This window comes from Lathamus discolor, chromosome 4 (genome assembly GCF_037157495.1).
Source record: "Lathamus discolor isolate bLatDis1 chromosome 4, bLatDis1.hap1, whole genome shotgun sequence".
Classification (NCBI taxonomy): domain Eukaryota; kingdom Metazoa; phylum Chordata; class Aves; order Psittaciformes; family Psittacidae; genus Lathamus; species Lathamus discolor.
The window spans coordinates 99,417,672-99,433,010 of NC_088887.1; the positions used below are offsets into that span (position 1 = coordinate 99,417,672).

A 15,339-nucleotide genomic window follows, 5' to 3' on the forward strand; every position below is an offset into this window, starting at 1 on the left:
GATACTCTGGAGCTGCTGGTTGAGTGTGGTGCATGCAGTTAGCAGCAGAAGTCTCATCAGGGAACTGGATGACCTCCTGCCCCACTGTAGTCTTGCTAAGGGGGTTGCATACAGCTTCATTTTCCAGGACCAGGGAGAGAGGAGAGGAGAAAAATACGACCCTGTTTGTCAACTAAGGGAAGGATGGTGAAGTCCATTTTTACATCACACCTTAAAAGAGTGCTTTTTCACAATAGCTCTTGAAGAAATTGCTGAGCTGCCACTTGATCAGGTCTTGGAATCTAATGTGGAGAAACTCAGGTCCTGAATTTAGGACCAGTAGACCCAGATGCAAGAGCTCCATGCCTTACCTGTCAGCTTTAGAGTTCAGGGCATGAGGGTTAAGTTATTGGTTTGTATGCTGTACAAACCTCAGAAGAACTGTTTTTTCCTCTCATCAAGAATTATATAGTGTCATTGTTTGTAACTTCCATATGAGGTTAAAGTGAAATGCTGGTGTTTCATAAGCAAGATTATAATCTATTTTTAAATCATAAATATTTTATTTTGGCATATTTCCTCCCCACTTCTTGTAAGCATCTTGGTTAGAATAATTACTCTTGGCTTTTTCTATATATTAGAAAAACACTGTTCAGGTTAGGCCTCCCCACTCCACCCACTGAAACCTTGTTTCCGTAATTTATTGGCAATGCTCTTCTACTTGAGGTAGAAGCAGGGGAAAAACCAGGGTCAGGTTTAAGATCCCTTCAAATTTTATAGTGATCTGTCAGCTGGCATCAAAACTGGTAAAGAAGTCTGTGTCTTTATAGGAACAGCTGAAAAAGAAAACTCCCCAAAGCATCACAAATGGCCTAGGTACATGGATAAGCAAATCGAGATACAAGTCAGATATCACACACATTGAATAACTACACTGCAGTGAATGCTCCTGGAGCCTGTGCTTCACGAGGAGTGAAGATTCAGCTTTTATTTTTTATTATTTGCTGAAAAGAGGGGGTTTTGTACAAAACTGTCTGTGAAACTCAGAACGGCTTGTACAGCTGAAGGCTTGCAAGTCCAGCTTTATTTCTGTCTTGCTACTTTTCTGCAGATTCCTCCAGAGACTCCCAAGTTTCTCTAGGCTCTGATAATCAGTACAACCCTGCTTTAATTCTTACTGGGGTTACAAAGCAGGGTCTTTATCCTGGCCAACAGGAACAATGTGAGTGGGGTTTCTGTTTCAGCCCCTGGACTCTCTAAGTACTGCTGTGCCTGTCTTCTGCTTACCAGGGAGAGCCATGGGAGAGGGGACATCTCCTGCAGTGCATAGTTTGCAAATGAACTCTTAAGATGTTTGCTTCTTTCTTACGTTAAAACTACAACACATTTAAAATCAAGAAATGTAAAACTTTTATATATTGTATGAAATTCCCATATGCATTTTGGATCTATTCCATTCATTTCAGAGCAGTCATTTTAATTGTACTTACTAACTATCAGTAATAATTTGGCCTCTTTAACAGAAATTCTCGTTGTCTGCCTTACAGCAAAACATGTTTTCTGCTAATAAATTAACGTGACAATAAGTACTGACATGCATTTTAAGTGCTTTTGGTTATTAGAAGAAGTGTAACAGAAACAGTGCTTTGAAATGCTCACGCCCTTTACCTGCCTGGTGCTGTCCTTGCTCTGGCAGTCCCAGTTGTTTGCTGAGCTGCATCAGCTCCTGCTCTGCCTGAAGAACGTGTTTCAACATGAGACTGTGCCTCCTGCCAGCCCTGAGGAACGGCTGCCATTCCCTCTTTTGGTCCTGAGAGCATTAATGAGCATCAATTCTCTCTGCCTCAGGAGAGTCAGAACTGCCTTAGGGAGCATCCTGCGAGCTACCACCTCCCACAGCCTGTTTCTTGGTTGAAAGGGTGGAAGTGGGTGAAGCTTTGACCATCCAGCAGTACATCCATCCTGCTGCACCTCCTGCCTTGCTGCCCTGCCTGCGCAGCACCTTGATTCATGGTCGCTGTACGGTGGGTCGTGGTGGGGATCGTAAGCAACCGCTACACTGGTCACCAGTATGGCCAAAGGGGAGCAAGCGTAGCATGAAGCAGGTGATGCTGAAGGCCGGGCCCGTCAGTGGTTTCAGATCCACGTAGCCCTAGCCCAGGCATGCGAACTGGAGGCCTGTTAGCCAGCGGAGTGCATCAGGGCTATTGCTACCGACTGTTTAACTGCATCTCAAAGGAATCCAGTCAGTGCACTCCAAGACTGGTTCATGTCACTGAGCCACATGCAGTAAGCAAGGACAGACGGGAGCTGCATTTCAGGAGTGCTCTTGAACTGAAATGTCGTCGTAAACAGACAGCAGGCAGTGGGATGGAGTCAGGTGGGCTGGCAATGGGGCAGGCTTCCCAGAGCCATGTTTAATGTGGGGACTACTCTGAAAAGCTTTGCAGTCCTCTAAAGAGATTCTTTTGGTTTGGCCTTTCTGCCTGCAAACCAGACTTCAAATACCTGTTTGGCTTTGTTAGAGCTAGTAAGTGGTGTTACTTGGAGACACTGAAGAAAAGAAGGGGGCAAAGAGACTGAAAAAAAGAAGGGAGACAGCGCGTGCTGATTTCTAATAGATCCGGGTAGGCGCTGTACTGGGTTTGCATGGGGGGGGTTTGGTAGCAGTGGGCATACAGGTGTGGCTTCTCTGAGAAGCTGCCAGAAGCTTCCCGCATACCCTCTAGAGCCAGTGCTGGCCGGCCCCAACATGCACCCACCGCTGGCCAGGGCTGAGCCCATCGGTGATGACGGTAACCTGTGTATTTGAGAAGAGGGGCAAGTTACTGCACAGGAGCAATTGGAGCGGGGAGGAGTAGTGAGGATGGGCGAGAGCAGCAGCTCTGCAGACACCAAGCTCAGCCAGCAGGGGGGTGCGGAGGTGCGGCAGGCGCCGGGGCAGGGGGAGCTTGTGGGGAGGCCCCCGCTGATGTGCCCCAGTGCCACTGGCAGCTGGCGGCTGCCCCTGCAGCCGCTGGGTGAGAAGAGGCATTGAGCTGCCTGCCGAGCCTGTGGCTGGCGCAGCAGCCCGAGCCGCGGAAGGCCGCTCGCTTGTCTCCCTAGCTCCGAGCCGGGGCTGCCCTGCTCAGCCGCTGCCTCCCTTCTGCCCCTGCCCAGCGGGGATGAGGAACGCTGCCACCAGGGGGCGCTGTCATCAAGGAGAGGGCGGGCGCTGCCGGTGCCGGGGCGCTCCGCCGCAGGGGGCCCGCGCGGAGCCGCTGGTGCTGCGGCGGCAGAAGCGGCGCTGTGCCGGTGCGCCGCGACGCTGACACTGCCAGTGCCAGTGCCAGTGCCAGTGCCAGCGCCAGCGCCACTGCCAGTGCCAGTGCCAGCGCCAGTGCCGGCACGCTGCGGGCAGCGGCGAGCGCGAACGGGAGGAGCGCGGCCGGGGGGAGGTCGTGTGGGCAGCGGCGTCTCCTGACTCGTCACGGCGCAGCCTGGCCGAGGCCCCGGGGGAAGGGGCATGCGGAGGAAAGCGCTGGGCACGGCGCTTCCCCGGCGGCGTTCTGCACTGGGGCGTTTGTCATCCGCCGTGCTCCAAGTGTCGCCTCTGTGTACCTGGATTTCCCGCGTCGCTTTCCTGAGGCGCCAGGCTCAGCACGGGCGGCCTTCCCGAAGGTACGGGACGCTGCCTTCCCAGCGCTGCTGAGGGCATGGGCCTGCTCCAGCTCTAAGGGAGATGATCCTGCAACGTGTGGATCCCTGGCACTAGAGGGGTGCATGCACAGGGAAGCCTTTGCAGTCTGCCTGTGTTTGTTTTCTCCTCCTTCACCTTCCTTGCTCAACTCTCTTTCCTTTGACGCTGGTGAGGTCCCCTCGCTGCCTTGCCGGCGAGTTTTACCCCAGGGCAGCTGGATTTCCTACTTGGAGGGAAAATAAGGGGTTGAAGCAGCCTGGGAAACCATGAAGTAACTGAACAGGCCTAAAGGACGTTAGCATTCAAATGCCGGCACAGGCACATCCCCTCCTCCCCGGTGTCCTTTCAGAAAGACCTGAAGTACGTACGTAAGGCAGTATGAATGCCTTACCTACAACGAATTCACCTGCAGAGTGAATTCAATCCCATCACTGGGCAAAACAGATCTAGCTCGAGAAAACAAGCCCTGCAGGAGCAGAGGAGCGCGGCTGCATGGCTAAGGGTGGCAGTCATTAGCAGGAGAGCTGTGTCTTTGCCTGGAATGAACGTATGTCACTCCTCCCCCTGCAATGCCTGCTGTGCCCGGGGACATCCTGCGTTCTTGCCTGCTACTAGGCCTGGCCCTGGGTCACTTTCCTTTGAGTCTCTGACGGGAAGCGTGAGCCACTGCTGCCAGCCCACAGGGAGAACCTGCTCTGTCCTAAGAGCTAATTGCGGCTCTGCCCTTGACACTCCTTGGGACACAAGGTATGTCCGGCTGTGAATATCATTTTCCCCACACAACCAGCTTTAGCTTGGGGAGGAGGTGCCTCTCCCTGCTTCCCCCATGGCGGTCTGGGAGCTCTGCTCCCTGCAGGCTCCTGCTTGTCCCACACACAGCGCGCCCGCTGGGCACCTGCCCATGAGCACAGGCCGGGTGTGTGTGCTGCGGGCTACTCGCTGAGCAGGGCAGCGCCTGGGCATGCCCCCTCTGAGCGGCCGGTCCCAGCTGCGTGCTTGCACACGGCTCAGGGCAGGTGCAGCTCTGCTGTGACGGGGGCACTCAGGTCTGCTCCAGCCCCTCACCACGGCAGCTGTCGTCCCAGCGAGGTGAAGGGCACCTCCGGAGCGGTGTGTTAGTGGAGGTAACGTACCCTGCAACTGGGAAAGAAAGGGCCTATATTCAAAAGAGGTGGGCAAGGCCCTAGGCACGCAGTCCTGGCTTCTCTGTGCCCTTGGAAGAAATAACTCCATTCATTAGCAGACTGGCAGCTCTCTCCGGAAGAGATGCACTGAGGACTTGGGTAGGTTTTGCTGCTTTAACTATGAGGGCTCTGGTGCCATGACTGGACTGGTGCCTGTCATGCAGCCAAAAGACTTTGTTCATACCTGTCACCTTAGTGGTCAGGTGCTGCTTGTGTCCAACAACTCGTAAAACCTAACATCAGCCACACCTCAAATCCTGTGTTCAGTTCTGGGCCCCTCACTACAAGAGAGATACAGCAGGACACGCACTGGGCCATACCTCATGTGCTGCACCGCAGCAGGTACCTGCAGTCTCACCGACAGCCAGGGCAGTGCGATGTTTCCTGCGGGTAAGGCTCAGCAGCAAAGCCATCCTCGGCTGTTGCCAGTGCCATACAGTGATGAAAAAAAGGCACGGGGCTCCTCTAGCACTGGTGAATTACAGCCTTCAGCTGCACGATGTCCGAGGTGGAAAAAGTTGTTTTGACCTTGGCTTTGCCAAGCCACTCACAGCTGATGCCACAGGAAAGAGGGTGATGTTCTGGTTGTTTTTCCTCCTTACACATTCCTGGAAAGAAGGGCCAGCTCAAGGCAGGCACTGTGGAACAGGACTGTGAGTCAGGAGGGCTGGGCTCACCCCCTGGGGCTCTCAGGGAGCTTGGCCAAGTCACAGCCCTGTGAGGTGCTTGGCTTAGAGATGAACCACGCACTCAAAACTGCTAACCTTCTCCTGGCTTTCCACTTAGCCTTGTCCCATGTTGCCTGCCCAGCACCAACTGTGCTCAGAGCTGGCTTGCACCACTGTTGCCTCGTGGCCTGACACACCACAGGCTTAGGGGTGGGAGCCTTTGCTGGGGACAAGGCTCCCCTTCAGCACAGCCTGGGTGGCAGGGACTTCAGCTCCTTCTCTTCCCCAGGCCACAGCAGTGTTTGCCTCTCTCGCTATGGGGTTGGCCCTCTTGCTAGAGGCTCTGGGACACCTTCAGGCCTAGTCTTAACAGCTTGTGCTGCTCCGCTTGGTGCACATGTATGGAATTCTCACCACCTACCTGCTCTGACAGGAAAGCAAGTGGCCACTTCAGCTCCATCAGCACAAGAGATATGAAACAGGCTTTCACTGCTTGGCAGTAAATGCAACAAATCCGCATGGTCTACATAATCCTTCAGTGCTCGATGCTATTCAGCTGCAGGCAGCGTGTACAAGTCCAGTGGGTGATGTTCAAGGCAAACACAGGTGAATTCCACACAGGTGAAATGGCAGGTACCAAAATGCAAGTCCAAAACTAGTGGAAGGTCATATTTTTAGACTAGAGTGCTTAGTAAAGAAGAGGAGAGGCTAAATGCAATTCCTTTTCACATAATGGAGCCCAAAACACACATCCCCTCTGCTTCATAGCAGCCTTCATCCCCAGGCAGATATTCTGCAGGAAGGTGCTTCCAGCCAAAACGTTAAAGTGCTTCCACTTCAGATGGAAAAATACAGCATTCACTGGCCCAGAGCAAAAGCCTCTCTTCTGACCAAACATCACTGCACCTTTTGGAAACAGGCCTGGGTTCTCTGAGCCCTGCTCTGATTTCACAGACAAGAGCAAGGCATGCACTAGAGAACAAATGGGATCCTGATCTCCCCTCCCTCATGGGAGTGCTTCTATCATTAGATTACGAGGCCCAAGACGTTCTTTCCTTCTCTGCTGATCTCATGCCCGGAACATGCAGATTAAGAGGCTCAAGCAGTCTTGACGTCCACATTTCTTGAAGGCCGGAGTCCCACATCTTTCTGCCAGGTTCACCCCTGCTGGTGTACATGCCTTTACGGACAAGGGGAGGCTGCTGCTGCTGCTGATCACATTTTTCTCTTTTCAGCACAAGCTGCCCAAATCCCAGGACAGAAGCTTATGGTTCAATGATTCCTGGCACTCTGCTGTATCAAACAAGGTTTTACGAGCGGGATTGTACATAGCATGTTGGCAGAGATTCATCCGTATGACCCAAACCTTCCTGTATACAGGGTGGGGACTGGAATGGAGAGACTGCAGCCGAAGCATCCTCTGGCTTCTTTCGCTCTGGGGACTACAGTCTTCTTCCCTGTCCTTGTTCTGATGAGTTGCAGCTCCCCCAGGTATTAATTGCAGAGGAATTGTGAGTTCCTGGTGGGAGCAGTCACTTAGGCAGAACCACCATGATTGAATCCACCAAAGGAAAGTCAGAGTTCTATCATTATTCCAAAGTTGCATTAGAAAAGACCTCATTTTCATTTAATTAGGGATGTGTCCCCACCTGCTGTAAAGTATTATTATGGTGCTTAATTTCATCTTTACCATTTCTTTTGCTTTTTCTTCTTGCAAAGAGCTGAGCAAGGTCAGCTTGGGGAAGACTCAATTACTTTGAGGTGTGTTGGCAATACCTAATGCACGACTGGCTTCTTGTGTGATAAGCTGCAAGGGGCCTGGCCCATGCCACTTTACTGTAAGACCACTCCTCTTTTATGCGCACAGACCCCTTTTTCAGAAGCCCTCCTTGCCACTTACTCCAGTGTGAGTCTGATGACTGCTCACACTGGGAAAGGCTGCAGGGATGGAGCCTGTTGCTCTGTTCCCTGCTGGCCACATCAAACACTGGGGGGTGGGTGTAACCTCCCTCCCCATATTACAACCAGGTTTTGATGTCTTCAAGCACTCTTCTGTGCCCAGACCACGCAGACAAGAACAGCTCACAGCACTGACCACCCTCATAGATGCACTGGGCACCTCTGTATGGGTCACACTCACATTCTCAAGGGCAGGAATTCCCCAACAATACACCATTAGACGCTTTTTCCAAGTGCGGGCTGGAAGCCTGATGTTCTCATGTGACTCCAGAGGCTGAGGCAATGGACACGTGTCTCTGTGTTAATCCAGCCCTGGAGACCAGCTCCACCCTAGGAGCTCAGAGCACAGCCAAGCACCCTTCACTTTCAGGCTCCAGATCCCAGGGGATCAGATGTAAATGTCTGCTCTGAGGTCTGTGATTCTGGAGATGGTCCTTGATCCACTCACTGATAGTAAGCACTGCCTAGGGGGCTGGGAGAGGACCACAGTCAGGCTAAGCTGGACTGCAGCCTGGGCTGCAGGCCCCCTGCCAGCCAGGGCTGCAGATGTGATGCTTGCAGAGTGCAGTAGCTCTGAAGGCAGTGCTCATCTCCCTCTCTCCATCTGCTGACACTGGTTGGCAAAGGAGAGAATTAATTTAGCGCTGTACAGTCTGGCTATCCAGAAAAGCAAGAGGAGAAAAACCAGAGACAGAAACGAAGGTGATCAGTAATCATGCTTTTAATAGCTTGTAAATATTATTATTCTTTTTAAATTCCAGGTGACTAGGATGTAAATTTGTTGTGTGTGTCCGACATCCCAAAAACCAACATGAGGCGACAATCTGCTCCATTCCATCCCTTTTCTAAAGCACATAAATTGATGTATCACTCACCCCAATATACAACAATGAAAAGGTCTTGTTCTGTTTTTACAGTTCAGGTCACCTCTTTATCTGAAGCATTAGCTAGAGGTTTAGCTTGATAACTGTCTCACAACAAATAGGAAAACTCGGAACTTAAGCTGTCCAGAGAAAGTCAAGAAATTTCCACTCCCCGCTCTCAAACTCCACTTCCTAATAAAGCATCAGTGTAACGTTTTCATTTCAAGACCCAAAAAACCTCTTCAAACACACCTGGGAAACACTGTTTGGACCACAGAGCTTATTAAGCTTAACTCACTAACAGTGCAACAGTTTCATCTTCTACAACTCAGAACCTGAATTCACATCAGGGTGAACATGGACAAGCAAACGCCAGACTACAAGTGGCCTCTGGTACTAAATGGCCTCCCGCACTGGTGCTCCACAACAGCACCGCGTACCTGGGGCTGCTCCCCATCAGACTGCTTGGGAGCTGAGGGGATAGCACAAGGTAGATGGCATACAGGAAGGTGGGAGGCAGGCGGAAACAGCCCACCTGGCTGATGTCTTCCCCCATTCCCTGGCACTGAATAGAAAACCTCTGATCTGAGGGAAAAGAAAACCTTAAAGATGAAAACACAAAAAAATAAAGCAAAAATGTGACCTTTACTGCTTTTTTTACCTACCACTGTTTTGACTATAGAACCCGATCTAGAAGTGCAGCTAACTCCAGAGACAAACATACTCTTTCACAGTCTTGTGTGTGTGCAGCACTAGAACAAAGTCACAATTACACGTGCAAAGGAACAATGTTATGGTCTTCAGAAGACCTACTCTGTGCACTCACCAACAGCTTGAGTTTGCTGATAAAGTTAAGCAGAGGTTCATTCTTCTCGAGCACAAATGAAAATCCATCAAACCAGCTTCTATTACAGCAAGATTCTAAACTGACATAAATAATTATAGTCTTGATTAAAAAGAATATATTATTCTATATTTTTGGTATTTTAGTTTTCATGTAAAACCCCTACGGTCTTGACATCTAGGAACAAAGATAAAATAAAAACCAGGCACTTGCTGTGCCTTCTCAAGCATTATTGTGGCATTTAAGGGACACAGAGGAAATTAACAAACAAGATTAATGCCTACAGTGGAAAATGAGAGGAGTTCTTCATGCCGTTGGCTTTTTCAAGTCTCGGATTTGCTTAATCAGGTAGTTCTTCTCATCGGTGAACTGTTCATCATCCGTCCTCTCTTTCTGGAAGTTGCTCAGAAACTCAATTAGCTTAGGTTGGTTTTTCAACAGGATCTCCACAATAGGCTGTGTTTTGTTTGGACTGGCCACAAAAACCTAACGTGAAAACAAAACCAGGCACAGTGAGACTCAGAGAGAGAGAGGAACGTCAGTCACAATACCCCCGTCAGTTATGTCCTAACAAGTCAGCTGAGCGCTGGCGGGCAGATGTTCTGCTGCTACACACCTTTCCCCAAGGCAGAGAGAGAGGAGTTACAAACATGTTGGTTCAACAGCACGCTGAAGCAAAGCTGTGCCTGTGTGTGGTATCGCTTCCCTTTAATTTTGCTCTTTGTTGATGAAAGCGTTTGATTGTAAACCCAGCTGCTGAGAGTGAGCCATCAATTCTCAGCCTCTTCCACATGCAAGACTTAAATACACAGAAATTAATTACCAGAACGGAAAAGCTTTGTGTCAGTACTGATATCATTTCCATACTAAACCAGGCCTAAAATTAGACTTGCCAGCTTTGTTTTGGTTTGGAAGAGTATGTCAGAGGCTCCACTTCCCTCTGCCTAATCCATTCATGGGAGCGTGGAAATTTCCAGCAGCAGGAGCACCGTGGTGCACCAGGCACCTTCACTGCCCTCGCCAAGCAGAGGAGGGTGGCAAGGCAGGGAGACACAGACACAGATACTCACCTGATGCAGCCAGCCCAGCACTGTGGGCTTACTGGTCTTCTCAAACAGTCATGTTTTAGGGATAAACCTAGCCATGCTCTCACTTTTCCTCCACAAATGCCTGAAGCCACAGGGTTTCCCAGCTCTGAACACGACTTCCTATGCCACGACACTGTTTCTTTAACATTTTCTCTGCCTTACACACTGCACCTGCTGACATGGGAAACTTGAGGCCAGTTGTAAAGGCCAGCAGTGATAAGCTCTTCCCAGGGACCTCAGGATGCTGCAGGGACACAGGATTGGCAGCCGGGATGCAGGCCTGGCGGTGGGAACAGGCACAGCCCAGCCCTGGCCACCCCAGGAGGGGCTCCTGTGTCTGCCTCGCACCAAGGTTTCCATGGCTGGACAACAAAACACCGCCCCAGCGCTTGTGCAACAACATAAATAACTCCAGTTATTCTCTACTCAACGAGAAGAAATTAAGGATGGACAGGACTGGAAAACATCCAGTTTCCCTCCAAGCCTGTCCAAACCAGAATGAAAACAAACATCTGCTGACAGTACAGAATGGCATGTTGTTCGGCTGAGCACAGGAGGCACCACTGCCCGTCTAGCCCTGGAGCTGCTGGCTCCACACCTACAGCTCTTCTGCAGGTTCCTTTATTTCTGTGGAGATTGTGCCCACATGAAAAGCTGGGCCAGGTCCAGCTGTGCAGGGAGGAGCTGTGTTACATGATGAGGAACATGCACACACCATCCCTGGGGGCTGCGTTACAGCCACTTGCCCTCAGAAATAACACCTGGTAAAGCCAGGAACAGGATTCAGACTGGACCTACTGTTAAGCTTCGTACCCCCCGATTAGGTGATGTTATACAAATGGTACGGAAAATGTCCCATGTGGGGAATGTGTGGAAGGAATGGGGCTCAGCCCACATCAACAGTGCCACACTAAGTACTTCTGCCCAGACTCGGATGAAACGTTTATTTTGTTTTATTCCATAAAGGTGAAGTAATGCATCTACTCTTTAAACCCTGGCATCCTGATGACACAGGAGCCTATGCTTTTGTCTCTTCTGGATCCCTCCCTCCTCATGTCACTCCTAGGAGTCCTTGCTTCAAGGTGCTTTTCCCTCTGCTCTGGGGAAGGAGCTGCAACCTCTGCCACAGTTGGTGAATGCTCCCAGCCCCCAGGTCTTCCCCAAAGTTTTCCCTGATCTAGTGGCCAGTCCATGGTATTTGACAGTACAGTATCTACCGTTATCCACACTGTCTTTGCACAGGCCTCCACATCACCTTTCCTTGATTACCTGATTGCTAATCTCACGTGATTTCTTTTTATGCTTACTTGCCACTGAAAACTTCTCAAAAGTAGCACCAACAGCCCAAACTCCCAATGATCCCTTCAGAGAAGCCACTTTAAAATAACAGCTTTCCTGCGTGACACTCCGAGCACTCAGTGTAGCATCTTACCAGGGACACATCTATCAGTGGGTCAGGCAGCCAGTTCACAGCTCTCACTACACTTGATGGACTGTCAGTAGCTGATTGTTCTGTTGCTGCCCGCAGCATCTGAAAGCAATATCCCTCCTACGCAAGTAACTTTGACATACTGGTATTGATGCATCAGTTCCTCTTAGACTGGGGAATAAAAGAGGTCTGGGATGTAAATCACTGCTGAATGTACTTTACAGCTTTTCAGCCTGTGCCTTATCTAGGAAATCCAAATCTTGAAGTTGTATGGGTATGAACGTTTGGCTTTGGCTGATGCTGTGGTAGTTCATGCTCTCAGCTCGAGCAGCCCCATAATGCAGCTCCCCATATGCTGACCTACTGATGCACCACACTGATGGAGGCTGGGTACTTCCAGGATTCAGACTGTGATAAGCCCCCAGCTGTCCGGACAAACTTCCTTTGAGAAAAGCAGTACGTAAGCATGCAGGCAGGGATGAGGAAAGTAACCATTACACATCTTCATTAAAAGGTTTTAATTTGGAGTTCAGTCAGTTTCCCCCTTGTGACCAGGAGGAAACCATCACCTACACTGGCAAGATCAACATCTTCAGAAACAGTCTGATTACGATGCAAATGGAATCCTCTAAAGAAGGCCTGACCTTGAAGTGCTGAACATCTCCCTTCAATGAATATTAGACTTCCTTATAAAGACAGGTGGAGGCTGACTCTCAAAATGAAGAGATTAAAATCATTCCTCTTGTAAAAGCTACCTGGTCTGCAAAGAGAACTGGAAAGATTTAGTGGTAAGCCTAGTAAATACCAGCATTTCACATAGGCCACTCAACTGGTATGACTATAGCAAAATTAAAGAACTTAGTTCAATACATCGCATCCTGTTTATCTTCCTGCTTTATTATTTATAGATTATAATCTCCTTGCAAAACTGTCAAAACTGCCCATGCAAACAAAGATCATCTTGACTGCCACTCTTGCTCAGGGTCAACAGGGACTCGTGAAGAGACAATGTTAAAGCACAAAAAAATTCCTGAAGTGTTATTCAATACTTCAGTTAAGCAAACAAAATCAATTCTGCCAGTGTCAACTCATCAGCTTCACAAAGCCCAGGCGGAGGACCACCATGAGACCACTTTTAAAAGAGCCTTCCTCATTCAGAACTCTGTATTGTCACAGAGGAGGAGATAAATCCCTGACAACAGAAATAATTATCAGCGCTATATCTGGGATATTTCTACTAAGATGAAGTTTATCTGAAGCTAAAACACTTCAGAGAACTTTGTTTCACCTATGGTTTTATTATGAAAGGTTGGATGTACCAGCGCACTTAATTCAGATAGATGAGACAGAGACCCAGGATAGAGTACTCATAATCCCAACTCTAAAAATAGCTGCTTCAGTACAGTTCCATCAAGCTTCAATAGTGGTCCAAAGTGGGACTGTTGCCCTCTTCTCTGTTAAGTCATATACTGTATTTCTTCAAACAAACGTCAAAATCACTTGATTGCAGAATCCAACTTTGCTGCTGTACAACTAATAACCAGGCACCACCACCCTCTGGGATTATAGCAGAGGAGAAGTAATTACAGAGGTTGGATACCCTGGAGTGGGTATTTTAAGACTTACTTCTGGGGTCATGCACCATCTTACTGTGTCAGGAAACTGCACACAGAAGTGCCTTATGGTTCATGTTACTTATAGCACAATGCTTCACATAACACTTCTTGCCCTTTGAACTCTCCAGCTAAGAAACAGGGAGGACACATCCCACACATGTGGTTTCAGCTTCCTACCAAGAGGGAACTGTCAGTATGGTTCAATTATGTGAGACCATTTGCAGAGCAAGCTGCAGGAGGTAGTTCTGTAATGGGCATAGAAGAGAATGGAAACACGAAATTAAGGTCACAAAACATAGTGTACCCATTCTATTTTTAGATCTTAATAAAATGTATCTTGCTAAATGTCTGCTGAAGAACAAGTAAATTGCATAATCCTAATTCACTGCTACAGGGTGTTTTCCTCAAAATAATCTAATTGTTTACGTGAAAGCCAAGAGAGCTTGTGACTAGCCTTTAGTTGTAAATGTGTAAGGTCAAGGGAATACCCGCACCACATTCACGTATGTCTGAAAGATCTGGCCTCCCCTACAGGAGGCAAACTCAAAGCAGGATTCAGTAAGAACTGTCACGAATCCACTATAAGAACTGGAGAGCCCTTCCCAATATTTAGTCCTCAAAGTGTGCAAGCTTGAGACTGAGACCTCTCCAATGAAATCAGTGCAGACAAGAACTGGTGACTCTCAAAAGCCTACGACTCTAGGTGACCCCACTGGATCGTTTATGGAGGAGGAGGAAAGGGGTGAGGTGTGTTAGCTTTTCCTGATGATTAAACACTGGCTAATCCTTGTGCATACACTGTCTGGGACATCCCGCTTTACAAAGCAGCCATAGACCTTTAAGATGGTGCCGCAAAGCAGAAGCTCCATTTTGCTTAGGCAAAAAAAACAGAAGGAGCTGGAGCTAGGAGGAAGATCAAGCATCTCCTCAGTGGAGAACAGAAGGAGGCACTGCAAGTGAACACTGTCTTCAATTTCCCACTCAAAGCATACTGGATAATTAAAATATCCTGAGAGCTTGAAGGGATAATGGCATTTCTAGCCATAAAATGTTCCTGCAAAATATTTCTGCACTAGAGGTGCTCATCATTTCCATCTCTACCTTACACTTTTGAATCTTTAATACTTGGAAATTGCCTCAGGGAGGTAAGAATCACATGCCTTTTTTTTGGGGGGAGGGGTTCAGCTGGGGCATGGGAGTGTTGGAATCTAGATGCTTACAGAACAAGCCCTTTTTCATTTCAGCTGTGTCTAACTGGTGATAAACCAGGTAATTTAAACCCAAATCTTTTGGCAGCTCAGACAGAGCAACAAGTATCCACTTCTCAGCAGACCATTAATTTCAAATCTCTGAGGTCAGTCTACTGTAATTTCAACCAGCACTGCACAGGTATTTTGCAAGCACAATTTTAAAAGGCAGGCACAGTTTAAAATTTATGAGATTAAAAGCTGAGGGCAAGATTCCTCCCCCAGTTACATTAGCACAGAGTTATTACAGCTGACAAGAGCACCAGGCTGAGAGACACTAACCCAGAAACAGGAGGCAGGGACATTACAAAGCAGGGCACAGACAGCCAAAAGTGTTTCCCTTCGTTCTCTTAAATATTTAAGGATTTCCTTTAGTAGTTCTCAAGGAGTTAGAATTCAATGTAAGAAGTGAAATTGGAGGAAAGCTGCCTTCTCTAACATGCTCTACAAAGCTAATTCACAACACAGTTTTCCATAACATACCCTGTAACTACTCTGCCCACTGGAGAGAAGCTGAATGCTACATCCTGCTAGCCCAGATCCTCACTGAAGACCCCCAAAGGGGAACTCTGTTGCACCTCTAGAGTTACTCTACTGTGCTGCTGGTAGCTATAAATGAGCAGTTTCCAGCTGATTCGGTTCTGTTCTGAGTCTGCAATCTCCCCACAACAAGCACTATGCACGTAACATAGCATGAGGAATGCCATGTCACCACTTAAACTCTGCTGATGGGTAGCACATGGGAAAAACCCATGGGGGTTAGTATCCAGCCAGAATCTGGCT

General features: G+C 48.8%; 1 protein-coding gene across 5 annotated transcripts in view; it reads right to left on the reverse strand.

Moving 5' to 3' along the window:
• Positions 1-8,172: 8,172 nt before the first annotated feature.
• The window catches only part of CAB39L (calcium binding protein 39 like), a 66,320-nt gene continuing 59,153 nt past the window's right edge, over positions 8,173-15,339 (reverse strand). For all 5 annotated transcript variants that reach the window (XM_065678266.1, XM_065678267.1, XM_065678265.1 and 2 more), the window contains one exon: positions 8,173-9,662. In XM_065678266.1, the coding sequence (XP_065534338.1) occupies positions 9,483-9,662 (180 nt within the window). In that variant the 3' untranslated portion in view covers positions 8,173-9,482. The remainder of the gene's footprint in view (positions 9,663-15,339) is intronic.